The sequence below is a fragment of the Globicephala melas genome, chromosome 15, assembly GCF_963455315.2.
Source record: "Globicephala melas chromosome 15, mGloMel1.2, whole genome shotgun sequence".
Lineage (NCBI taxonomy): Eukaryota > Metazoa > Chordata > Mammalia > Artiodactyla > Delphinidae > Globicephala > Globicephala melas.
Window position 1 is genome coordinate 60,764,615 of NC_083328.1, and position 25,426 is coordinate 60,790,040.

Below are 25,426 nucleotides of genomic sequence, written 5' to 3' on the forward strand. Positions count from 1 at the left end.
CAGGGAGGAACAGGAAGAAATGGCCGTCCCTTTCCGGATGTGGGGTGGGAGCAACACCTCCCAAAGGGAAAAGCCGGCCCCAGCAGGCGCACAGGACTGAGGCGGCCACCCCCGTCCAGCCTGGGTTCCGCCCAGCGCCAGCCTGGCGCAGGCTCGAGGCCCTAATAATGTTTGCTGGATGCCTTCAATACAAGCCTCGGTGCCCAGAATCTCCTTGAGGTTTCAGCCAGGCGTGCCCGCCCCATCCCCCATTCTGGGGAGCAGAATAAGTATGGGGGGGGTGACAGGGGACACCATGAGGTGGTGGCAGCCTCTGTGAGAGAGGCAGGCTGCTCAACCCAGAGCTGGGGGGTAGGGGCGCCTTGTGTGCGGCTAATTAAACAGTGACTGTGATGAATCAGGGAGAGGCTGCTGCTTGCTAATTAAATGTGCCGGCAAGGATGGAAGGCAGAAGCAGCCCTGGAACCATGTCGCAGGGCCGGGCCAGCAAGGACAGCGCTTGGCAAACCCCACGCCCCCACGCTGGCTCTGGGCATCCCTTCCGGCCTCTGGCCCTCCCAGCAGGACCCCCGTGGCCCCCTCCCCACTTCCCTATCTCTCCTACCCACCTTGCCGGAGCCAGCGGCCTCGGACTTCCCCCTCCCCACCAACCCAAATCCCTTTCCTGATAAGGGGCTGGGCCTTGGGGAGAGGGAGCCTGTTGGTGCCCGGTGTCTGGCTGGTGGGTGGGCATCATTCTGAGCCTTTGAGTACTCCCCATCACCCCCCGCCAAGACCCCAAAGTTGGGCAAACGAGTCCAACCACAAGAGGCTGGCTGTTGGGAACGAGGCCCCAGGATAATTTTTAGAATCATAGATTCTGAGACTCATGGGCTTAGGCGTCACCCAGTTTCTGCCAGGGTCCTGCTTTGCCCCCAGATGCCCTGGTGTGTGAGAGAGACTGAGGGAGGCTCTCCTTTCTGGCCTCAGTGCTCCAGTCCCGAAACAGGAAGGTCAGAACAAATGATCTCTGACCCCTGAGGATTCCTATAGAGTGGACAGAAAGACCCCAGGGCTGCCTATCCCTGCCCCGTGTCGGCTTCGGCGAGCAGACTCAGTAGCTAAGAGCACGGGCTCCAGAGGCCAGACACCAGGGTCCAAGTCCCAGACCCAGCACTGGCCAAGTGTGTGACCTCAGGCAACGTAGCTAATTGCTGCCTGCCTCAGTTTCCCTGTCTGCAAAGCTGGGGATGGTCACGCTGCCTACTCGAAGGGTCACAGAGGGGATCAAGAGAGAGAATCTGGGTGAGATACTTAGCACAGTGTCTGGCCCATGGAACAGGCCCAGGAAATGTCTGCCATTGTTATTTGAAAACTGGGGCACTCGGGAGGGTGTGGCCTGGCGCCTGCCTCTCATCCATGTGACCTCCGCGTGCAGCCCTGTGCTCTGAGGACAACCGCCCGTGACATGCGGAGAGCATGTCACCCTTCACTCCAGGGCTCTCACACTCTCTCTGACCCTGGCAATCTTCTGAGGGAAGGCGAGCAGCAAAGAAGAAAACAGAGTGGAAGCTCAGAGAGGCTCAGCAAGTGGCCCAAAGCCACACAGCTAAGTGAGGGGCAGAGGCAGCCCCAGTCCTTGAGTGGGAGGACAGGATGGGATAGGGACTCCCGTGGTGACATCTGCTGAGCTCCTACTGGATGTCCAGTCCTGAACCAGCTGCCACAGAGGGAAGTGAGGAGCATGGGAGAGTCACTCTGCCTTCAAGGGGGCCCAGTCTGGAAGGGGAGAGAAAAAACATACACAAGTAATGGAATGCAAGGCAAGTTGCAGGCATCCGGGCGGGCGGGGGCTGCGGCATCCCTCCGGGGAACAGGCTGGGAGATGCTGCTTTGTCTTGGGGCTTGATTTGCAAAGCAAAGGTTCTGCTTCTGTTTGGAGGGTGAAATCAGCATTAGGGGAGTCTCAGAGGGCCTGATAGAGCCCCTCTGGTGCTCCCAGGAGAATCCTTCAGAAAGGAGGTGAGATACTCTGCTCTGGGAAGTGCAGGGTGGTCCCTGAGGTCTGTGGTGCCTATTTCTGTGGTTCTGGGGTCTGTCACGTGAGGTATCTGGGGGTCCTGGATGTTGTGGTTTCCAAGACTACGCAGTCCAGGGCCCCCATCGTGAATCCATCCATATGCAAAATGGGCTGTGACGTGTCCCTTCTAGGCAGCCAGGCACTGTCCAGGATAGGGGCTTTGTACTGCCGGGTAACGTGGTGGGGGAAGGGTGCCTCAGCCGTAAGAGGCCTAGTGACAGTGGAAACCTTTTGAGGCTGAGAAACTCAAGGCTGTTGGCCCTGACACTGGGGCGCCTGGGCCTTATGCAGCCAACCCAAAGCAGACAGGGATGAGTGCAAGGTCACTGGCCTTGGGGGTGATGTCTCCATCCTCCCTTCTCAGAGATCAGTGCTCATAGGAATGGGGAGATGGCTTGAGTAGGTCTAGCCACCAGGAAGTCTGTGTAAGCAAAGCTAGTGGCTCCTGGAAAACACGCCCTGCCTCTCAGCCTCCCTAGGGCCCCCTGCACCAGAGCTGGGCCAAATGCTGGTCTGGGGCGCCCTCTGGTGGTCCTTCCGGGCAGTGGCAGAAGCAGCTGAGGGTTTAAGGGTGAGTGGTCAGAGCTGGAGGACGTTAGAGTGGACCACCTCTCCCACTGCAAAGATGGAAACACTGAGGCCCAGGGAAGGGGGAATGGAGCAACATTCCCAGGATCATACAACAATTTAGTGGTCAAGCCAAGAACAGAACCCAGGCCTCCCTCTGTAGCCGTGGCTGCCCTTGGTGGGTCTCAAGGCATCCCTACTAGGGGAGGGAAGGTTGAGTGTCCAGGAGGCTGACTCCCCGGTAACTGTGGACAGCTGGATGGAAGGCGGCTGAGCAGCTGTGTCATGAGGCAGGCAACACTTCCCTTCCCTGGCCTTAGGGTCCTCACCTCTAAACCCGGGGCCATTGTGTTGGCAAGGAGACTGGGGTCCCATTCATACACACTAGTAGTGAGGCTGTAACAAGCCAACCTTCCAGAAAATCCTAAAATGAGCCTTGCTACAGTGAGTATTGCATTTAATGGTGAAAGACTGGGTGCTTTCCCCCTGAGATCAAGAACAAGAGAAGAACGTACACTCTCACCATTTCTGTCCAACATTGTACTGGAGGTTCCAGCCAGGGCACTAAGGCAAGAAAAGAAAGGCAACCAGATTGCAAAGGAAGAAGTAAAACTATTTGTAGATGACTAATGTATATACAAAATTCTGAAGAATCCACCAAAAAATATTAGAACTAATAAACGATTCCTACAAGGTTGTGGGATACAAGCTGAATATACAAAAATCAATTGCATCTCTATGCATTTGCAATGAACACTTCAAAAACGTAATTAAGGGCTTCCCTGGTGGCACAATGGTTAAGAATCCGCCTGCCAATGCAGGGGACATGGGTTCGAGCCCTGGTCCGGGAAGATCCCACATGCTGTGGAGCAACTAAACCCATGTGCCACAACTACTGAGCCTGCACTCTAGAGCCCGTGAGCCACAACTACTGAGCCTACGTGCCACAACTACTGAAGCCCGCACGCCGAGAGCCCGTACTCTGCAACAAGAGAAGCCACCGCAATGAGAAGCCACCGCAATGAGAAGCCCATGCACCACAATGAAGAGTAGCCTCCGCTCGCCGCAACTAGAGAAAAAGCACACACGCAGCAACGAAGACCCAACGCAGCCAAATAAATAAATAAATAAAGCCTCACATTTACAGTTAATTGATTTTCAACAAAAGTTCCAAGATAATTCAATGGGGAAAGGACAGTCTTTTCAACAAATGGTACTGGGACAACTGGTTATCCACATGCAAAAGAAGGAAGCTGGACACCTTCCTCACACCCCACACAAAAATTCACTCAAAATGAATCTTAGACCCAAATGTAAAAGTTAAAACTATGAAACTGTTAGAAGAAAACACAGGCATAAATATTCACGCCCTAGGATTAGGCAACAGTTCCTTAAATATGACACCAAAAGCACAGCAACAAAAGAAAAAACCTGGACTTCCCTGGTGGCGCAGTGGTTAAGAATCCGCCTGCCAATGCAGGGGACACGGGTTCGAGCCCTGGTCCGGGAAGATCCCACATGCCGCGGAGCAACTAAGTCCATGTGCCACAACTACTAAGCCTGTGCTCTAGAGCTTGTGAGCCACAACTACTGAGTCCACGTGCCACAATTACTGAAGTCCATACACCTAGAGCCCGTGCTCCGCAACAAAAGAAGCCACCACAATGAGAAGCCCGCACACGAAAATGAAGAGTGGCCCCTGCTCGCCACAACTAGAGAAAGCCCACGCGGAACAACGTAGACCCCACATAGCCAATAAATAAATAAATAAAAATTTACAAAAAAAAAATAGATAAATTGGACATCATGAAAATCAAAAACTTTTGTGCTGCAAAGAACATCATTAAGAAAGTAAAAAAAAACAACCCATAGAATGGGAGAAAATATTTGCAATTCATATATTTGATAAGGAATTGTAACCAGATTATATAAAGAACTCTTACAACTCAATAATAAAAGACAAATACACTAATTTAAAAATGTGCAAATGATCTAAGTAGACACTGATCCAAAGAAGATATACAAATGGCCCATAAGCTCATGAAAGATGCTGAATATCATTAGCCATCAGGGAAATGCCAATTAAACCCACAAGATACCACTTCGCAACCACTAGGTTTCCTATTAAAAAAACAACAACAACAGATAATAACAAGTGTTGACAAGGATGTGGAGAAATCAGAACCCTCACACACTACTGGTAGGAATTTAAAATGATGCAGCCACTTTGGAAAACCGTCTGGCAGTTCCTCAAAAGGTTAAACAGAATTAGCATATGACCCAGCAATCCCATGCCTAGGAGATATATATCAAAGAGAAATGAAAACATACATTTGCACAAAAACTTACATGAACGTTCACATTCATAAAAGCTAAAAGCAGAAACAACCCAAATGTCCACAGACTGATGAATAGATAAACAAAGTGTGGTTTAATCATGCAATGGAATATTATTCAGCAATAAAAAGGAATAAAGTACTGAGGCATGCTATGACATGGATAAATCTTGAAAACATTAAGCTAATGGAAAGTCAGTCACAAAAGTCACACACTGTTTGACTTCATTTATATGAAATGTCCAGAATAAACAAATCCATAGAGACAGAAAGAAGATAGCCCTTTTTTAAAAAAAAAAATATATTTATTTATTTTTTTATGGCTGCGTTGGGTCTTCATTGCTACGCATGGGCTTTCTCTAGTTGCAGCGAGCGGGGTCTACTCTTCGTTGCGGTGTGCAGGCTTCTCATTGCGGTGGCTTCTCTTGCTGCAGGGCACAGGCTCTAGGTGCACGGGCTTCAGTAGTTGTGGCTCGCAGGCTCTAGAGCACAGGCTCAATAGTTGACGCTCACGGGCTTACTTGCTCCATGGTATGTGGGATCTTCCCGGACCAGGGCTTGAACCCATGTCCCCTGCATTGGCAGGTGGATTCTTAACCACTGCTCCACCGAGGAAGTCCCAAGATTGTCTTTTATAGGGAATTCCCTGGCAGTCCAGTGGTTAGGACTCTGTGCTTTCAGTGCTGAGGGCTCGGGTTCAATCCCTGGTCGGGGAATTAAGATCCCACAAACCGCATGGCATGACCAAAACAAACAAAGAAAAAAAAAAAAAGGAGAAGAAGACAGTCCTTTGTAGCAGTGGTTGCCTAGGGCTGGAAGAGAGGATTGGGGAAAATGGGCTTGGGGTTCTTTATGGGATGATGAAAATATTCTAAAATTGATTGTGGTGATGGTTGCACAACTCAGAATATACGAGAAAACAATGAATTGTATGCTTTAAATGGGTGAATTATATGGTATGTGGATCATTTCTCAAAAAAGAGCCTGTTCTTTGGACCCGAGACTCCACTTCTAGAAATTCCTTCTAGGAATCATTCAAGTACATGAAAACATATGCATAAAGCTTTCCATCACAGTATTGTATGTAATGGCAAAAGTGTGAGAATAACCTAAGTGTCCATCAGTAGGGGAATGAGTCGGTTATATTCATCCCTGGGACGGAACAATGGACTCTTTAAAAATGAGAATCACATGGACAAGGTCCAAGAGACACTGCCAAGTTTTTTTGTTTTTTGGGTTTTTTTTTTTAAAACAAGTTACAAAAATAAACCTGTGGATTAGAGGGACATAAAAGAGAGGTTTTTTAAAAGACAAAATTATAGCATCTAGGGATGCACACTTGAGTGATAACGAGCCAGAAAGTGATTATCTTAAAAATCCAGATAATGGAAACTTCTGTGGGGAGGTAGGGAGTGTGACTAAGATGGGGCACACTGACGGCTTCTGGGGGGGGGCTGGCAGAGTTCTTCACCTGGGCAGCGGGTCCAAGGGTGTTTGCCTTATAATATGTCGAGCTGAGCAATCATTTTACGTGGTCTTTCTGTATATGTCATATTTTACAATAAAAAGATTTTAAAAATAAAGTATACTCATTCCAATTTTTTTAAAAGCAAGTATCAAAGGATTCCATTCTCCAAAACAGTCTATATCTATATGTGTATACACAGAAAAACACTTGGAAGTTTGAAATTTGGGGTGCTCTTAATTTGTATTTTTCTAATTTTCTATTTTTTTCTGCAGTGAACAAGAATTACTTTCACAACCAGAAAAAAATAAAGCTCTTTGCTGTGTCTTGGGCATACCCTTGGAGCTCTGGCATCGTGTGAGCAGAAAGGTAGATTGTGATGGCCTTGGAGCAGCTGGGAGATGGCACAGGGATCTGTGCAGGAGAAGACCAGGGTTCATTGCCTGCTCAGTGCCCAGGCCTAGCCAAGACCCCAAGGCCCAGCCGGGAGACTCGGCCCCCTTCGGGTTGCTGGCGGCAGCTGCTGCACAGCCGTCCCGCTGGCCTCGTGCTCCAAAGATGCTGGGAACGCAGTTTGACCTGGCGAGCTCGATGGAGGTCACTCTGCTCCCATCTGTCCAAGTCTCCTATCCTGGGCCGAGAACGAGAAGCCCAGGCGGAGGGCAGGCGAGGCAGGGGTGAGGCGGGGGGCAGCTTCTCACCCTGGCTGGCTTTGCTACCACCAGCAAAAACCGCATAATAATAGCTAAATGAGCACTTTCTACATGCCGGGCACTCACGCTAGGTGGGTTTTGTGGTTCGTTTTATTGAGTCCTCTGAATGACCTGAAGGATGTGGGGGAATCATCATCTTCATATTACAGGTGGGCAAAGTGAGGTCAGGGAGGCCCCTGGAGCAGTCACTATCTCTGAGGCTGGATTCAGCCAGACCCCTCGCGTGCAGGGCCTCAGTGACTCCTTGCAGGAACCCTGGGAGGGGGCTGCCCTCATTTGGCAGAGGAGGACGCTGAAGCTGAGGGAGGTGGTCAGCTCCCCACGCCCCATAGCAACTGCAGCAGGGCCAGGCGGCCTCTTCCAGCTTTGAGGGGCGGTGGGCGTGTTCCCACCCCTGCGGACTGGCTCCTAGTCAAGCTAGTGATTGTACTATAACCTCAGGAGTGTACGTGACAGCGGCCAAAGTGCTCTCAGAGACACCCTCTCATTTGCTGCTTTCAGCAGGCCTGTAAATCTTCCGTCCAACTGTATTTCCCCCCATTTTAAAGTCTGGAGGCCCAGAGAGTTGAGTGACAGGCCGAGGGGGCCCGGGGCTTCCATCCTGCCCTGCATGGGGCAGCTGGCGTGGGAGCCCACGGAGGCAGTATGGCCAGCCCCTTTCCTGCTGCGGGGAGACAAGAGAGCAGCTCTCCAGAGGAGCTGGGCCCCCTCCTGGCCGAGCTCCCCAGCCACAGTGTGTGCCTTCCCAGCAGGAGAAAGGACACCCAATGACAGAGCCAAGGGCGAAGTGCCTGGGACAGCCGCCAGGTCTCATGGGATCCAGAACCCTCCGTGGCCTCAGCCCAAGATCGTCCCCTGCACCTCCATCAGTCAACAGTCAGCCAGCTCACGTCGGGGGGTTCACACCACCTACAGAGGCCAGGCCACCGCCAACAAGAGGGGCCGCTTCTCGAGTGCCCACCACTTGCTTGCTGGGCACCGACTGCGCTAACCACCAAAGCCTCACCACACTTTCAGGAAAGGCAATGGAGGCTCAGAGAGGTTGAGTGACTTGTCCAAAGTCACAGAGCCAGGAAGCCTCAGTTTCCACCAAGGAGGGAGAGAGGAAGGGACCATTCAGGACCCTTCGGTGGGAGGGAAGAGACCCACGTGGAGGGGAGGTGGGGAGTAAGGGAGGGCCTGTATCGTGAGCTCTGACTCTCTTAGGACATAATTTGCTCATTGATCCAACCGTCTCCACATGCCAGTGTTTTTGCTGAGCATTGAGGACTCAGGTAAACCTGGCTAATCTCTGCTCTCCCAGAGCTCACGGCCTAGCAGGGCAGGATGGGAAGGAGAACTGAGGCAGTCAGAGGCCCCTACTGGCCTTGGTGGCTAGTATTTACCGAGGGTCTACTGTAGGCCAGGACCAGCGCTGGGCACTGAGGGCACCGAGTGAGTGCGAGGCACAAGGCTCCTGCCCTCCTGAGGCGTACATTCTACAGGTGTCCAGCCGTGAGCCTCCAGAAACCCTGCCTGCATGACCCCTGAGCCCTGAATGCAACAGGAAATTTCTCAGAAAGGGCTGGGGGTTGCAGCAGACCTAAGGGTTCTCCATGAGTCATATTGGGGCCTGGTTCCGGGCTGCTGAGCAGGGATCCGGGAAGGACAGGAAACCCTATGAGTGCCTTGCTAGGGACGAATCAGGGCCCTGGGAAGCCAGAGATATTCAAAGGGGTCTGGAGTTATCCAGTCTGGACAACTGGAAGGCCGAGGGCCAGCCATTCAGGGTGTAGCCACAGACTCCTGGGGCTGGGGACACGGCAGAGAATCTCAGAGCTGGGAAGGGCTCCACGGCTCTTACAGGGCAAAGGTCACTTGCTGAGGCCACCCAGGCCCTACCAGGCCTTTGTTCCTTTGCTCCCCAGTGAGGCAATACTGGGTCAGAGGCAGCGTTATGGCATTCGATTCTAGCCACTCTAGCATCAGGTCCACATTACAGCCTAGGGAGGGCGAAACGGAGCTGTGAGAGGACTTGCCCAAGATCACACGTCAACTCATCCCAAGCAGAGTGTGAACGGCGAACGGCCCAACCCTTTCTTCCAGCTCGCACCGCAGGACGCTGCCCAGAGGATGGGCACATCCACACACTGCACTGGTGATGTGAACGGCACTCCAGCAGGGGCACAGCATGAAAACTCTCTTCCTCAGCCTCCCCGGTGGGGTGCTGGGGTTTATTTTTTGTTTCTTCCAAATGCTCGACCTTTGTCGTCACCTGGAGATGTTAAACCGAGGGGCCCCTCTCAGAATGAATAGCAGACAGGATGCCCCAAAACGGCTCCAGCTCGGCAGCCGAAAAGCTGGATTTTTATATATATATATATATATTTTTTTTTTTTTTTTTGCGGTACGTGGGCATCTCACCGCCGCGGCCTCTCCCGTCGCAGAGCACAGGCTCCGGGCACGCAGGCCCAGCGGCCACGGCTCACAGGCCCAGCCGCTCCGTGGCACGGGAATCTTCCCGGACTGGGGCACGAACCCGCGTCCCCCACATTGGCCGGCGGACTCCCAACCACTGCGCCACCAGGGAAGCCCTGGATTTATATTTTTAAGTGGAAGTTTTAAAACTGCCAAATTCCCTTGATAAAAAAAGAGTCAAAATAGGAGAATTTAAAGAATAGGAGGATGGCTAAATAAATTCTTAATAGAATATTATACAGCCATTAAATAACTTTAAAGAAAATTTGAATGCTGTGAGAAAGTGTTCACAATACGATGTAACGTGGGGGGTGGGGAGAGGGAAGGCAGCTGTAGAGTATGATTACAATTAAAACACACACTTAGATACACATGTATGATCCATGCAGAAAAACAGGACTAGAGAGAAATACAACAAAATACCGACGGCATTATCTCTGGGCACTGAGATGACAGATGACTTTCACTTTCTCCTTTCTACCTTTCTGTAGTTCCCCAATTTTACAGTGAGTATGAATTGCTTTTATAATTAGACATTAAACAAAAAAGCAGAGTCAGGGGTTGCTCTTGCCCAAGCTTACCCTCCCTACCTGCCCCTCCCTCCACACCAAGCTGGGGGCCGCTGGGCTCTGTCCTCGCTGGCCAGCCCGGCCTGGCCGGAGATCATGGGGTTCGCCAGCCATCCCTGCCGGTGGAGGAACCAGCGAGGGGACACTGCCCTTTTGGAGCCCAGGCCCCGCCCCAGGCCCTCTGGAAGGGTCAACTGCAGTATGTAAATTTCCTGGCTAGGGACTCTGGGAGATGATCCTCTCTAGCGCTGAGAATCAAAACATTCATTATCTACTGTATGAGAAAAGCCATCTTCTTTGTTCCTTGCACCTCTTTCGGAGCCGCTGAGCAGCGGGAGGGCTGAAGGAGAGCTGGCCTCTGTCACCTTCTCACCGCGGGCCCCGGGCAGGCTCCCAGCTTCCCCACGTGGGACTGGAGCTCCTGGCCCACCTGGTCTCCGGGGTCCTTCCAGCCCCAACGCTCTGGGCTGCTTCTAACCTGAGAGGCCAAGGCCCAGGGGCACCGGCCCTGTCTTAGAAAAGCTGTCTGGATCCATTCAAGAGCAGTGTTCGGAAAAGCCTGGAGAGTCGGAAGGCAGCATTCACCGCCACCCGCGCCCACCCAGCCCTGCGTCTGGCTGGTAACTGCTTTTGCCCCACCCTGTTCTCACCCACTGGGGCCGGACCAGCGGAGGTTTCCAGAGGGAGGGGGCTCCCTGCTCTCCAGAGCTGGCCGCAGAGTTGGGCCAGTACCGAAACGGTGCCCTCACTTCCTTTCGGCCACCCCACCCCCTCCCGGTTCTGGAAGCTTCTGCCTTCCTCCTGGACTATTTTAGCAATCAGGTCACCCGTGGGCTCACTCTGAGCTTGTGGCCAATTAGAACCCACACGCCTTCTTCACAGAAATGGTGGTACCTCCGCCTCCTCCAGATCCTTCCAAAGTCAGGGTCCTCGGGGTGAAAACACAGAACGAGGTGGTGACCTGGTGGTCCTCCCATATCGGGAGGTGGGGGGGTGGGGCTTGCTCAGGAACTAAGGCCAGGCACTGCTCCTGTCCCCATCGTGGCCAGCGCCCTGCAAAGGTGGCTGCTGGCATGGAGGGAGGATTGGTCACAAGGACGTCGGGGTGGCCTGCACATCGGTGTGCTCCCACACGGTGCCGCATCGGTGCTGGAGACACACGTCCCTCACTTTGGTCCTCACCGGCCCCAGGCAGTGAGCTGATGCTCATCTGGAGGGGAGCTGAGTGACCTGTCAAGGTCACCGTGCTGGTGAGCAGCAGGGCCGAGACGGAGCCTGGGGAGCCCCAGCAAAGCTCAAGTCCACCTGGGCTGCCCTGGCGTTTCCCTAGGGCCTGGCAGACAGTGGCAGCCGGCCCAGCTGGCAAACGAGTTCTCATGAAGCCTGGGAGGCTCTGCAGCCCTGGTTCTACCCAAATAGCAGGTTCCCAGGACCCCACGAAAAGCCCAAAGCCCCTTGTGGCCCGTGTGTTCCGCTCAGAGCTGCTGATTACCTACTGCTGCTTCTGCTAAGCCCTGGCCAACAGCAGGTGGAGCCTTCTGGCCTAAGACCCGCCCCCGCCCCCTCCCCGACACCTTGGCTTCAGGCGGCGGAATGTGAGCCAGTTCCCATCCTTCCCTCCCCCAGGCCTCTGACTGACCACAGGCCTTTCCCGGCCAAAACGGAACCAGGTACTGGACCAAGAGCAGATCCTCGGGAGCCTGCAGTCCATCCAGGAGGAAAAAAGATAACAAACATGCAAACAGAAGGGCTCTCCGTGATTGTGTGATGGAGGTGCAGCGGGGGTGGGGGGCAGGGCAACTGAGAGGGGTTGGAGAAGAGCTGCGGGAGGAGGGATGCAGTGGCCTGCGGCCTGGGGCTGGGAAGAGCTTGGCACCGTCCAGGAACTGAAGGAAAGCCAGTGTGGCTAGGGCAGCACAGGCCAATAGGAATAGAATGCGAGCCACACATGCAATTTACAATTTTCTAGTAGCCACAATAAAAAAATAAAAAGAGGGAGTTGGCATGGGGTCTCTGTCCAGGCTGGTTCCACCACAGTTTCCTTTAAGATCACACCGACCTTGGACCCAAGGCAACCTCACAAAGTACACAGTATTCCTGAAAGTACACCATTCACAACAGTCTTATAGTTTGCAGCAGAAGAATGTAAAATTCCTGCATCAACAAGTGCACTTATTACCAATGATGGGATAGGAATAAATCCTGCAAGACAGCTGGAAATGCTTTTCCAAAGCATAGTTCAGAACTGTGAATTACTCCTATAGATCATGTTGGAAGTTGTTAACATCTGCTACGTGGAACATACAATTACTTTTCAGAATAAATATTGGTATTGTTGTAAAAAAAAAAGTAAAAAGAAATAGGTGAACTTCATTTTAATATTTTATTTAACCCAATATATCTCAAATATTAATATTTCAATGTAGAATCAATGTAGAAATTATTATTATTATTGGCCACGCCATGTGGCTTGTGGGGGATCTAAGTTCCCTGACCAGGGATGGAACCCAGCCCCCCTGCAGTGGAAATGCTGAGTCCTAACCACTGGACCGCCAGGGAATTCCCAATATAGAAATTATTAATGAGACATTTCACATCTTTTTTGTACTACAGCTTCGAGATCAGGTGTGTATTTTACATGGATGCGCACATCTCAATTCAGACTGGCCGTATTCCAAGGGCTCAGCAGCCCCGTATGGCTAGTGGCCACTGGTTAGGACAGCACAGGACTACGGGAGGGTGAGCAAAGGGGAGGAGGTGTGAGATAAGGTCAGAGGGGTGGGCAGGGATCACCTTGGATTTATTCCAGGAGTTTCCGGAAGCTGTGAGAGGGCTTTAAGTAGGGGCGTGATGTGATTCACTGCTGTCTTTACAGGCTGACTCTGGCCACCACTTGGAATGCTTTGGAGCAAGTGAGTGAGGTCAGTTGCCAGACAGACACCCAGGTCAGGGCTGAAGGCGGCCTGGGCGTCATTGAGGGCAGCCATGATGGAGCTGCAGGGGACACTGAAGAGACCGTGGAGAGGCAGAGAGACAGGGAGACAGGACTTCCCATCTGCTTTTTTTCTTCCTCTCTGCCAAAATTCCTCCAAAGTAACCCTGTCCTAACAGTTGCCTTCCTCCCAGGAAGAGATCTGCGTGGTTGCTATTTAACAAAGCCCACAGGCGCTCAACCAGAAACAGTTTGCCAAAGGCCCAGAATTGAAAAGTCTGCCACTTTCTGTGTCTCAAAGAATCACTGCATTTCTGAGCAAGAAAAGATAAATTTTCTAGATGCTCAGTATCACCTAGTGATGAGATGATCTCTGGGGCCAGCCTGCCTGCGTTTCAATCCCTGCTGTCCCTCTAACAAACTGCGTGACCTTGGACAAGATACTTAACACTCCTGGGCTAGCGTTTCCTCATCTGTATTCCAGAGGCATTAATAATCTCTATCTCTGGGGTGACTGGGAAGAGTAAGTAGGTGTATACCTATGGAAGTGGTTAGCACAGTGCCTGACACATACGAGGCACTCGTTGCATGTTATCTATCATAATTGTTGCTGTTTTTGTTAACAGATGAGATAACTAAGGCCGAGGGACAGGAAGGGACCTGCCCAGTGTCAAACAGTAAACCTGCGGCAGAGCAGGAAACAGTATCTAAATTTTCTAATTTCTGGCTCTTACACGGAGCCGCCTCCCAATTGGAAATGCTGGCCATCCCTTCGTTTAGACAGTTACCATGTTCTCCCCATGTGCCAGGTGCCATGCTGGTACAAGCCCCATCTCTACAAAATCAAGGCTTTCCAGTTCGGAAGGAAAAAGCTCTTTGTCAGCCACTCTGGACTACAGGGTGAGAAAGGGACTACAGTGCAGGCAGAGAGACACATGCTGATAACAGGGCAGTCAAAACAGCGCTGGCCCGAGAACTGGGAGACGTCAGGCTGGGTTGCCTCTGCCTGAGCTGCTCTGTGATGTGGGCAAAGGGCTTCACCTCTCTGATCTCAGCACTCCTGGCTGCGAGGCAGTGGACAGACGTTAACACGCACCTCCTCTGTGGAGCTCCGAACTCCAAAGCGCCCACGGCCTGACTGGGGAGAAGGAATGAACTACCAGTCAGACTGGGATGTGGCCTCCAAGGACATGGGCCCTATGGCTCAGATTTTCTGGAACATTCCTGACTGACCCACCCTTTTCATAAGAGCCATGTGTATACTGGCCCACAAATCCTAGTTTTTAAAAAACAACCTGAAAGGGACTTCCCTGGTGGTCCAGCGGATAAGACTCCGCGCTCCCAATGCAGGGGACACGGGTTTGATCCCTGGTCAGGGAACTAAGATCCCACATCCCACATGCCACACGGCGCGGGCAAAAAAAAAAAAAAAAACAACCTGAAAAAAAAAAATAAAAAAGAAAAAAAAAAAAAAAAAACAACCTGTCACTATAATAAAATTACGAGAGTCTGGTTCACAGGATTTCATAAACCAGCAACATTTCTAAAGAAACTTTAGGGAACTTGCAAAGGACTGAAAATTTGTTATTTTTCCAAACAAGGCCCTTTGGAAAATTTGTTATTTTTCCAAACAACAAATGGCGCTGGGAAAAGTGGATATCCATGTGCAAAAGAATGAAACTGGACCCTTATCTTCCACCCCACACAAAAGTCAACTCAAAATGGATTGAAGACTGAAATGTAAGACCTGAAACTATAAGACTCCTAGAAGAAAACATAGGGGAAAAGTTTCATAACAATGGTCTTGGCAATGATTTCTTGGATATGACACCAAAAGCACGGGCAACAAAAGCAAAAATAGACAAGTGGGTCTATATCAAACTAAAAAGCTTCTGCACAGCAAAAGAAACAATCAACAAAAAGGCAACCTACAGAATGGGAAAAAACATTTGCAAACCATAAATTTGCAAACTATATATATGATAAGAAGTTAATATATAAGGAACTCCTACAACTCAATAGCAAAAACCCAAATAACCAAATTAAAAAATGGGCAAGGGATCTGAACAGACTTTTCTCCAAAGAAGACACAGAGACGGCCAACAAGCAAGTGAAAAGGTGCTCAACATCCTTAATCATCAGCTAAATGCAAATCAAAACTACAATATGGGGCTTCCCTGGTGGCGCAGTGGTTGAGAGTCCGCCTGCCGATGCAGGGGACACAGGTTTGTGCCCCGGTCCGGGAAGATCCCACATGCCGCGGAGCGGCTGGGCCCGTGAGCCATGGCCGCTGAGCCTGCGCGTCCAGAGCCTGTGCTCTGCAATGGGAGAGGCCACAACAGTGAGAGGCCCACATACCGCAAAAAACAAACAAACAAACAAAAAAACTACAATATGATATCACCTCACACATGTTAGAATGGCTAATATCAAAAAGACAAGAATTAACAAGTGTTGGAGGATATAAAAGAGAAACCTTGTGCATGTTGGTGGGAATGTAAAACGGTGCAGCTGTTAGGGAAAACAGTATGGAGGTTCCTCAAAATAAACTGAATACCATATGATCTAGCAACCCCACTTCTGGGTACATACCCAAAAGAACTGAAATCAGGATCTCAAAAATATATTTGCATTCCCATGTTGACTGCAGCACTGCAATGGAATTGGAAGCAACCTAAATGTCCACTGACGGACGGATGAAAGTAAAGAAGATGCTGTATATACATACAATGAAACGTTTGTCATTCAGCCATGAAAAAGAAGAATATCTTGTCTTATGCTACAACACAGATAAAAACATGAGGACATGCTAAGTGAAACTGGCCAGTCACAGAAGGACAAATCCTGCATGATTCCACTTATATGAGGTATCTAGAACAGTTAAATTCATAGAAACAGAAAGTAGAAGGGTGGTTGCCAAGGGCTGGGGGGAGGAGGAGATGGGGAGTTGCTATTCAATGGGGGTAGAGTTTCAGTTATGCAAGAGGAATAAGTTCTAGGGATCTGCTGTACAGCGCTGGGCATCTAGCTCACAATACTGTGTAATACACTTAACATTTTGTTATGGGAGTGGAACTCATGTTATGTCCTCTTTAACCACAATAAAAAAACAAACAAAGTACCTTCTGGAAAGGACATCAGAACATCAAAAAACAGGAAAGCTATCATCTCAGAATAAAGAATAGTCCTTCAAATTAAATAGCTTTAGTTTTGTGGGGGAAACAGACCACAGGGTGTGTGTGTGTGTGTGTGTGTGTGTGTGTGTGTGTCTTGCTTTCTGCTCGCCCCTGCCCCCTGCCCCTGCCCACTTCTCATCACACTAGACCTTGCGTCTGGAAGTCCAGGGGAGGAAGCCATGGACGCTTCCTCCTCTGACCAGTGCCCCGCGCCGCCCCCGCCTTCTTCCTTCAAGCCCACAGCACTTTGCACACACAGTTCTAGAAGAATGCTTCTCTCACTTATTTGGGGCTGGCTCTGCATCTTCCCACCGGGCTGTGAGCTGCGGAGGGCAGGATGCGTCCCACCCCTCTGTCCCCACCCCCATCTAACTGGTACTGGCACCGGGTAGGGGCCTGGCACACACTGTTGGGTGGAAAGTGGATTCTAACTGGACCTGGGGAGGCAACGTGGGAATCAGGCCCAGGAGACCTGAAGGGCTTAGGAAGGGAAGAATGGAAACCATATGGAAGCATTGCCCCTAAAAGTAGCCCGCCCAGCCCCAAGACCCCTCTGTCTCGAGGACTGGGTACCTCTGTCCCCCCTCACAGCCTGGGGGAGGGTGGGGAGAGGCAGCGGGGGATAGGCGTGGAGGTGGGGAGAAGCCCTGGAAAGATTCATTCCCGATAAGGCCCAGGGCTGGGACGAATGGCAGGAAGAGGCTGAGCCGGGACCTCAGAACCACAGACAAGCTGGGAGTTGGGAGGCCCGGCCCCTCCTGGACCAGCCCCGCTCCCTCCATCCGCTCCCCTCCGCGCCGCCCCGAGGTGTCTCAGCCCCAGCAGCCAACCACAGGGAGAGCAGAGGGCGGAAGTGGCCGGCTCTTCAGACCTGGCTGCCGGAGGTGGACTCAACGGCCATACGCTCCCCACATGGCAGCCACCGCGGTCCCCCAGGCCCAGAGGCCCAGGTGGGGCGCCGAGGGACACGTGACGGTCAGATGGCAGCTTCAGAAGCACACACTGGTCCTTCTGCTTGATTTTCACCCAGTCACTCCCTCCCCTGCTTAAAACCCTTCACGGTCACTCGGTGCCCTCAGACTAAAGACAGGCTGGCCAGCTGTAGGCTCCCCTCACCCTGCTCATCCGTGCCTCCTGCCCCGGCCACTTGGCTCTGTTTGCAAGTAGGCGTTTATTTGTGAGATTCTTCAAGTGCGCAGGGACACATCTGCTTTTGCTCCTGTGGCGTCCCCTACATGGTGCGGAGAGCCTGACCCCGGTAACCACGCAAGAACTGTTTGTCGGTGGAATGAATGAAGAAGCTGGGGAGGAGGGTGAGGCTGTGGGGCAGCCAAGGGTTTGGAGATCAGACATGCTCGGGAAGGCCCACTGGCTGTGTGACCTTGGGCAGGTCCCCAGCCTGGCAAGCCTCTCCCAGCTTTTGCTGGCTCAGCTCACCCACCTCTGAGCACAAGGCAGGGATCACGCTGTTCAGAGAAGATTGGTTTCCTTACTTTGGTTCTTTTTTTAATTTTTATTTATTTATTTATTGGCCACACTGTGCAGCACGCGTGATCTTAGTTCCCCAACCAGGGACTGAACCCAGGCACCCGGCAGTGGAAGGGCAAAGTCTTAACCACTGGACCCCCAGGGAAGTCCCTTTGTTTCTTTTTTAAAAAAAATCCAGCCCTTTCATTTTATGGACAGAATGCTGTGGGGTGATGTGGCCCCCCCCCCACCCCGTCTCATCTTGATGTTCATGTTTATCTGAACCAAAAAGGGAGTGCAAATTGGTGCAAACTATTTTGGAAAGAGACTTAGATGTCACCTGCCTACACGCAAAATGCTAGTAGCATCCACCAACCCAGCCCTTGTGCTTCTAGGAACTTGTCCTAAAGAAAAGTACAATACATTGTTTTAATAAGGGAGAAAAAAGCAAGTGGGAGAATTTTCAGTATTTTTAGAACTGACCACCAGGAGGCGCCTTTGAGTCAGGGGCTCGATCAGGTTAGCCCAGAGCCCCTGGACTTAAAGGACAAAAATGACAAAACCCAGTTCTTCTCAAAGGACGTGCCAGTCTTACTTCATCGCACCCTGGGAGCTTTTGTTACAGACAATATCTACGTGTTTTGTGTCCTCTCTGCCCTTCCTCATAAAAGACTCCCCTTACCAAAAAAAAAAAAAAAAAAAAGGCAATTTTAACTCTTACATTCTAATATTGTTCTGCTGGGCTTATTTCTGTCCAGATCTTCATCTCTCAAAGCTCCCCGGTCAGAATTCAGTTTGTTAGAATTCAGAACTTGACTTGTGCAATGTCTTTCATGAGCTTCATGACAAACGGGTGCTACGGATCTTGTTATTCCTGTGAACAGGTGGGGAAACCAAGGTTGGCACTGCCCAGGCCGCAAAATATACGATGGCCCGGAGGAGAGAACCTGGGGCCCAGGGTAACCCAAATAAAGTCAGTGAGCTAAGCCCTGGCCTTGGGCTCAACCCTCTAGCCTCTCCTGCTGCCTCCTCTCTCTCTCTGCATTTTCGTGATGCCGTGTCCCTGGACCCAATCCCTCCTTCCCCTTCCGTCTGCTGGGAGCCTGCCATTTATCCTCCTGGTCTTTGTCTGCTGCAGGTTTGGGGCCCTCCTGGTGGGCCATGTTTCCCCACACTCCACACACACACCCCAAGGAGTGCAGGCAAGGATTCCTCCCCTTACCCGAGGGGCTAAGATAAAGTCATGAACCCCCAGGCTCCTTCCCACCCCACCTCCTCTGCTAGGGACCGCCCGCACTGCGTGGCCAGCCGGGGTGCTGGGCTCGGAGGGGGAGAGCAGGGGCTTGTCTCAGGTGAGCTAACGGAGGGGCCCACCGCTTGCCCTGGGGACCAGCCCTGCCCACCCAGCGACAGGAGGCGGGGACGCCTCCTCACAGGACCCAACCACCCAAGAGCTACTCCGCCTGAGTTTCCAGGTGCCCAAGGGGCCTTCCTCCTGCCCCTCCCCCGAAGGCTCGGTGTGCCTCCTGCAGCCCCGTCCCCCCCTTCCCGTCCCTCACTTCTCAGTCACACTGTGCGGCAGGCACCCACCCTGGGGGCACAGGGCCGCTCCTGGCCCGTTTCCGGCACTGGGAGGGCCTCTCTCTGGGCCTTCTTTCCCCGTCTAGAGGATCCCCGGGCCCCTCTCAGCTCAGTTTCTCTACCCTCAGTGCAGTAGTTTTTCATTAAGCTCGTCTTTCAAGGAGGAATTAAGAATTAAGAATCTTTTTCCTGGCCTCCAGGCTGCTTACAATGACAGTTCATGAGGAGCTGCGCTCTGAGCTGAAAAAGATCTATGTTGGAAGAGGTGAAGCCTGGAGGAGGAGGGGGCAAAGAGAAAAGAGGCAGTGACAGCCTCTAGTCTGGTCTCCCAGCTCCCTCTCTCCTCACCCCTCACGGGGTGACAGGAAGGCTCTTTAACAACACAATTGTGGTCCTGTTGTTCCTGCTTCATTTAAAATCCTTCCAGCCTTTGCCACCTTCCAGGAGGCCCCATGGGATCGAGCACATTCATTCAACAAATATTTATTTGGTGCCAAGTTCTGGGCTAGGGAGAGAAAGACAAGACAAGGGGCAGCACATAAACATACTGTTGCACCTGACGCAAGTGTCATAAGAACAGTGGGGTGGGAGGAGGCAGAGGCTGGGTGGTCAGGGAAGGCCCCTGGGAGGAGATGACAACTTGAGCTGAGACTTGCCTAACAGGAGGAGTTGGCCCCCCAGAGGCCTCAGGAGGCCAGAGCAGCAGAGGGGGCGACGGACAGGCTGTCAAGATATGACACAACAGGAGAAGCAGGGGCTGGATCGTGCAGGACGGCCTGACAGATGGGGAAACTGAGGCACAGGACCAGGTGACGCACGCACGGCCCTGTGGCTAGTTGGCTGTCCCCACTCAAGGTACCCAACCCTCTCTTCAAACGGTTCTGAATCACCTGCGTCGGGTCCTGTGTCCGCCCTGGGGTTTCCCAGGACAGGGCTGCACCAGCCACCTCAGAGGACCAGTGCCTGCTGTGTAGCAGATGCCCAGGAGCATTTGTTGGATTGGATCTCGGCATCTCCAGGATGCCTGCAGAACAGCAGGGGCTCAGAGAGTATACAGGCTGTCCTGACACCGCCCTAGGCCACACAGGAGGCTCCCAAGTGCAGCCCAACAGGCAGAGTCAGCCATGCAGCAGCTGCATCTGTACCCACGGTCTGTCCTGGCCCTCACGGCTACCTGCTGATTAGAGCTGTCACCAAGGTGCGGGGGCTTGGAGGCGCTGAGAGCATTGTGCGCCCCCAAAGAGTTCTGAACCCAGCTCCTCACCCCGATTTCACCTCTGATCTGTGTCCCTGTAAGCCCAGTACTTCACACCTCAAGGGCGGAAGCCGGCAGAGCTGCATTTCAGGATGTCTTCGGTGATGTGGGGGCTGTTACTTAACCGGCTCTCCTCTCTACCCTGTTGGTGCCTGGGGAAGAAAACCCCACCCCACGAGCAGGTATCCAGCAACCACATACCAGGCACCTCCGAGGTTTGGGGCCTTCTACAAAGCTAGGCTGGGGGAGGTGCGATGGGAGTGGCTCACAGGTTTATCAGCTCTCACAAAGGAACAGAAACCAAGGCTCAGGATGTGGCAGGTGTGAAAGGAAGAGGAACTGCATGAGCTGCAGCCCCCCGGCCAGCCCGGCTCGGCTCCTTCCCAAGGCCAACATTCTGCTTCTCCTGGTGCTACAGGGTTTATGAAGTGGCCACACCACCTGGAAGAAGAACCCAGGTAGCGGGGGCAGTGCAGAGGAGTCCCAGCTGGACAAGCCCTGCCTCCTGTCCTCCCCCTGCTGAGACTGTCAAAATGTCCATCCAGGGGCTTCCCTGGTGGCACAGTGGTTGAGAATCCGCTTGCCGATGCAGGGCACACGGGTTCAAGCCCTGGTCTGGGAAGATCCCACACTCCGCGGAGCAACTAGGCCCGTGAGCCACAACTACTGAGCCTGCGCGTCTGGAGCCTGTGCTCCTCAACAAGGGATGCCGCGACAGTGAGAGGCCCGTGCACTGTGATGAAGAGTGGCCCCCGCTCGCCGCAACTAGAGAAAGCCCTCCGCACAGAAACGAAGACCCAACACAGTCAAAAATAAATAAATAAATAAAATTAAAAAAAAAATTGGATCATATATTCACCTGTCTCTTTAAAAAAAAAAAAAGTCCACCAACAAGAATGGGTGTCGGCTGTGGAGTGCACAGCCCCAGAATTCTAGGACTGCACCATCTAGGAGACAGACATAGAAAGAAGCACGTACAGTTCAGGTGCTCAGACAGAAGACCCGTCAGGACACTGTCGGTGGGTGGGGGGGACGAGGGAGGTGGTCGTCTCCATTCCAGAGCAGCAAGAGAGGGACTGGGCGAGGTGTCACGCCTGCCACAACAACAGCTACCCCAGCAGCGATGGCTGTCACCAACCGGCTCACCATGGGCGCCAAGAACACACACTTGGCTCCATGTACTCCTCCCACAGCCCCAGAATAGCCACTGCCCCCATTTCAGAGATGAGGAAACCGAGGCAAGGAGGGGTGAGCGACTTGCCCACGGGCCCCCAGGCAGTAAGGGTAGGTCTGGAAGGAGGAAGCTGGCACGTTGGTTCCCCCAAGGTAACAGCGACAGGAACTAGAGATGTTCCCCCAAGGTAACAGCGACAGGGCATCCAGCCACCAATGTGTTTAAACCTGCCAACTGGTTCCATCTTATTTCCAGCATCACCGGCCACCCTTGCTACTCTGCCCACTCTGGGCTAGCAGGGTGGGGCCTCTTCCTGGGGTGTGACACAAAGACCAGGACCAGGGGGCAAGCCTGACTCGGCCTGCAGACAAGCCTGGGAGGAGGAGACGGTGACCCAGATGCTTCTCAGCAGCTAGATTTCCTCTGCCCTCCAGAGGCTGCCTGCTCCCCTCCGCCCCCACTGCCTGCAGTCAGTAGCCTGCAAATTGCCAAGTGTTAATGATTACAGGAGGCCCAATCTAATTAACACCTGAGAGGGAGGAAGCAGGGTGGGTGCGTGCGTGCGTGTCCCATCACCCCGAACCCTTAGGACAGAGGCAGAACGTGGGTTATGTCCAGTTCTTTGAGGCCTGGGCAGGCCAAAGTCGCCAACCCTTCCAGGCCAAGCTGGGGTTGGGGCCAGCAGCGCCTCTCCTTCCCTGAACTGAGTGAGCCTCGCAGGGAAAGCTGAAGACCCACGGGGAGGTAGGTGCCCTGGTGGCCACAGCTGGCCAAGACTCTCAGGCCAGCCAGCGTCCAGCCCCTTTCACAACTCTGGGCCTTGGCAAGGTGGTTTCAGGAGGAAAACTCTGGCACAGAGCAGGGATCTCAAAAGCAGCTAGTTTAAACCTCTCCTGGTCCAGATGGTGTAACAGAGGAGCACAGACAGGGCACAGTTTACCCAGTACTACAAGGCAGGTTAGACTCAAGTCCCTGACTCCCGTATCCCCAACTTCTCACCAATAAGAGGGACCCTTCCTCCCAATTCACTTTCTTCACAGGCTTTCTCTCCAAGAGGCTGGAAGTAAGTCTAAGGAATGGCTTTGGGGCTGGGCAGACTGGTTTGAAGCCTCACTCCCCCCCTTAATTGCTGTGTGACTTTGGGCAAATACATTTCCCTCTCTGAGCCTATTTCCTCATCTGTAAAATGGGGGAAATAATAGATGCTTCTTAACACTGTAGTAGGAATTCAGTGAAATAAGGTGTCCCTGGGATGGAAAGCTCCTCCTGGGCCCCTGACAGGCCTTCCTGATGCCCTGTAGGTGGTCAGACACTCGGTGGACTCCCTTCCTGTCTCCCTCTGTGATGGCAAATACACCCTAACTCAGAAACACACATTCTCTGCCAGCCTTTGAGACAGGCTTGAAAATCCTCCCCAACGCTGGCCACAAGCACAGGGCTTCTCTCGGGATGGTTTCCCTGATGGGGCGGCGGGGGGTGGGGGGTGCGGCGGGGAATGGTAGAGAGAGGGATGGAATTCTCGGGGCAGAATCCCTCCTCACTTCTGCTGCCCCGAGTTTTCTGAGAGCTTGGCCCCCAGCCCCACCCCCCAAGAGCCTCCTGACTGCAGGGGCCGCTGGGTGGAGGGGTGCTTGGGAAGCAGCCTTCACCCCTTCACCCCTCCTACGGGTGGGCACACATCTGCTGCAGGCAGTGAGGCGGGCAGTGTAGATGAAAGCTGCTGACGGCAGGCCTCTGAGGAGTGTGGAGGGGAGGAAATGGGGGGAAGGAAAAGGAAGAGGAGGAGGAGAGAGACCGGGTGAGGCCTGCTCCCTCCCCACGACCCACCCCGGACAAGCTAAGAAAAGCTCTGGGGGAGAAAAACCGCCAAAGATGCACAGTTGCCCTCCCCAGCCCACCGAGCTGGAGGCCCTTCCTTCCCTGGAGCCAGCTGCCCCCGGCAGATTAGCATTTGGCTCCGGAAAAGCAGGCCCCACACACCAACCCACGGGAGGCTGCCAGCTGAGTCAGACTCTCTACCTGTCAGGAAATCATTCATAAAATACGACACCTGCCCAGCGCCCGCCCTCACCCCAGCCACTGTCAGCCACCAGCTCCACAACCACAGTGCCTCCAGCCCCCCCTCCCGCCCCCACCCCCCAGCCACTTCACACATTTCTCCTGGGATAGCTTGAAATAAGGCCGGCTCAGCCTCGGTAAATCAGTATTTACGGGTCGCCTGCCCTGGGGATGACAGCTGAGTCTAGAAGAGCGACAACTTCACTCAATTATGAACAAATGACAGTGACACAGATTCCAAAGCGTTTTCAGTGTCACGGCCATGCCAGTAGTCGGCACTTCTTTATCTTCAGTTTATGTACAGACAGCTGGAGGCTCCCAGGATACCTCACTAGACATAGCTAGACAAGGACCATGTGGCCAATCCTCCCACAAAGGAAAACTGGGGGCCCCAGGGGGAGGTGACTTGCCCCAGGTCACATGGGAGTTCAAACTCAAAGCCCACATTTTCAAAATGCAGATGATATTCCATGTTCTTCTCACTTTCCATCACTCAAACCCTGATGCGGCCCTCCTGCTGAAGAACTGGATTCTTTATCACAGACCCTTGTGCCTGGGCCCTACTACCCTCGGCCCTCATCACACTCCCCCTTGCTCTCCTTCTGCAACCACTCTGGCTTCCTTGTTTCTCAAACACACCAAGCATGCCTCAGGGCCTTTGCACATGCCACCCCTTCTCCCTTCCATTCATTACATGTCAGGCTCCCTATCACCCTGCAAGATGAGGTTCCTTGTCACCTCAGAGAGACCACGAGAACCACCCCCCCCCAACATTCTTTCCTATCCTTGCATGAAAATTGTTCCCATCCTAACCCATATTACAAGTTAGTTGTGTACTTCTTCACCTGTCTACTGCCTGTCTCCTCAGGGAGAGTAAGCCTGAGAGGTTGGTTTTACTCACCATGATGTCCTCAAGTCCTTGCACAATGCTTGGTACAAAACAGACCCTCGGTAAATATTTGTTACACGAAGAACTGAATGATTTCTCGTTGTGTGCAATCAGAACCCCTCAGGCTGTCACTCGAGTCCCTTTATCCTCTGACCATACCACTAAGTTGAGCAGTTAAATTATCAGAATACGTCTTCCGCGTTTATCATTCTTATTCAGTGTTCACGACAGAGAGGCTCAGAAGAGCCCTGGAGTGTGAGAGTGGTGTCCAGGCGTCGGGAGCCAAGGTAAAGGGCCACTCGGCCCCACCCAGCCAGGTAGGCGCCCTGACAGCAGGACACTGTGGGTACTGTAGGATGGCGTTCTGTAAGACACTCTGAAACTGCTCTTATTTCTATTCTCTATGCCCCCAAGAGTGGCAGAGAGTCATCAAACAATCGCTGCTTCAGGAGAAGAGTTTCAAGCTGCACCTGGGTCACCCTTCTGATCAATCTCTAATCAGTACTGACCCACCAGGACTCAGACCTACTATAGAAGCCAAGGCAAATATATCCAGGTGACAGAATCAAGGGTTCTCAACATTACATGTACATTAGAATCACCCAGGAAACCTGTGAGAACACACAGATGCCTTGCCCGCTCTGCCCCACGCTGAGTTCACAGGTCTAGGCTGGGGCAAGGCAAGTGCCCAGGGAGATTCTGATGCACAATGAAGGCTGTCAGTGATT

At 52.6% G+C, this 25,426-nt stretch overlaps 1 protein-coding gene and 1 pseudogene across 1 annotated transcript; one reads left to right on the forward strand and one right to left on the reverse strand.

Moving 5' to 3' along the window:
- Positions 1–372: 372 nt before the first annotated feature.
- On the reverse strand, positions 373–733 carry LOC115839200 (uncharacterized protein C20orf203). Its single transcript, XM_030830574.2, is given in 4 exon segments — positions 373–480; positions 483–614; positions 616–657; positions 659–733. Coding segments are annotated over 4 exon segments (357 nt in total).
- Positions 734–7,785: 7,052 nt separating this feature from the next.
- Positions 7,786–12,450, forward strand: LOC115839199 (ubiquitin-fold modifier 1 pseudogene; annotated as a pseudogene).
- The last annotated feature ends 12,976 nt before the right edge of the window (positions 12,451–25,426 follow it).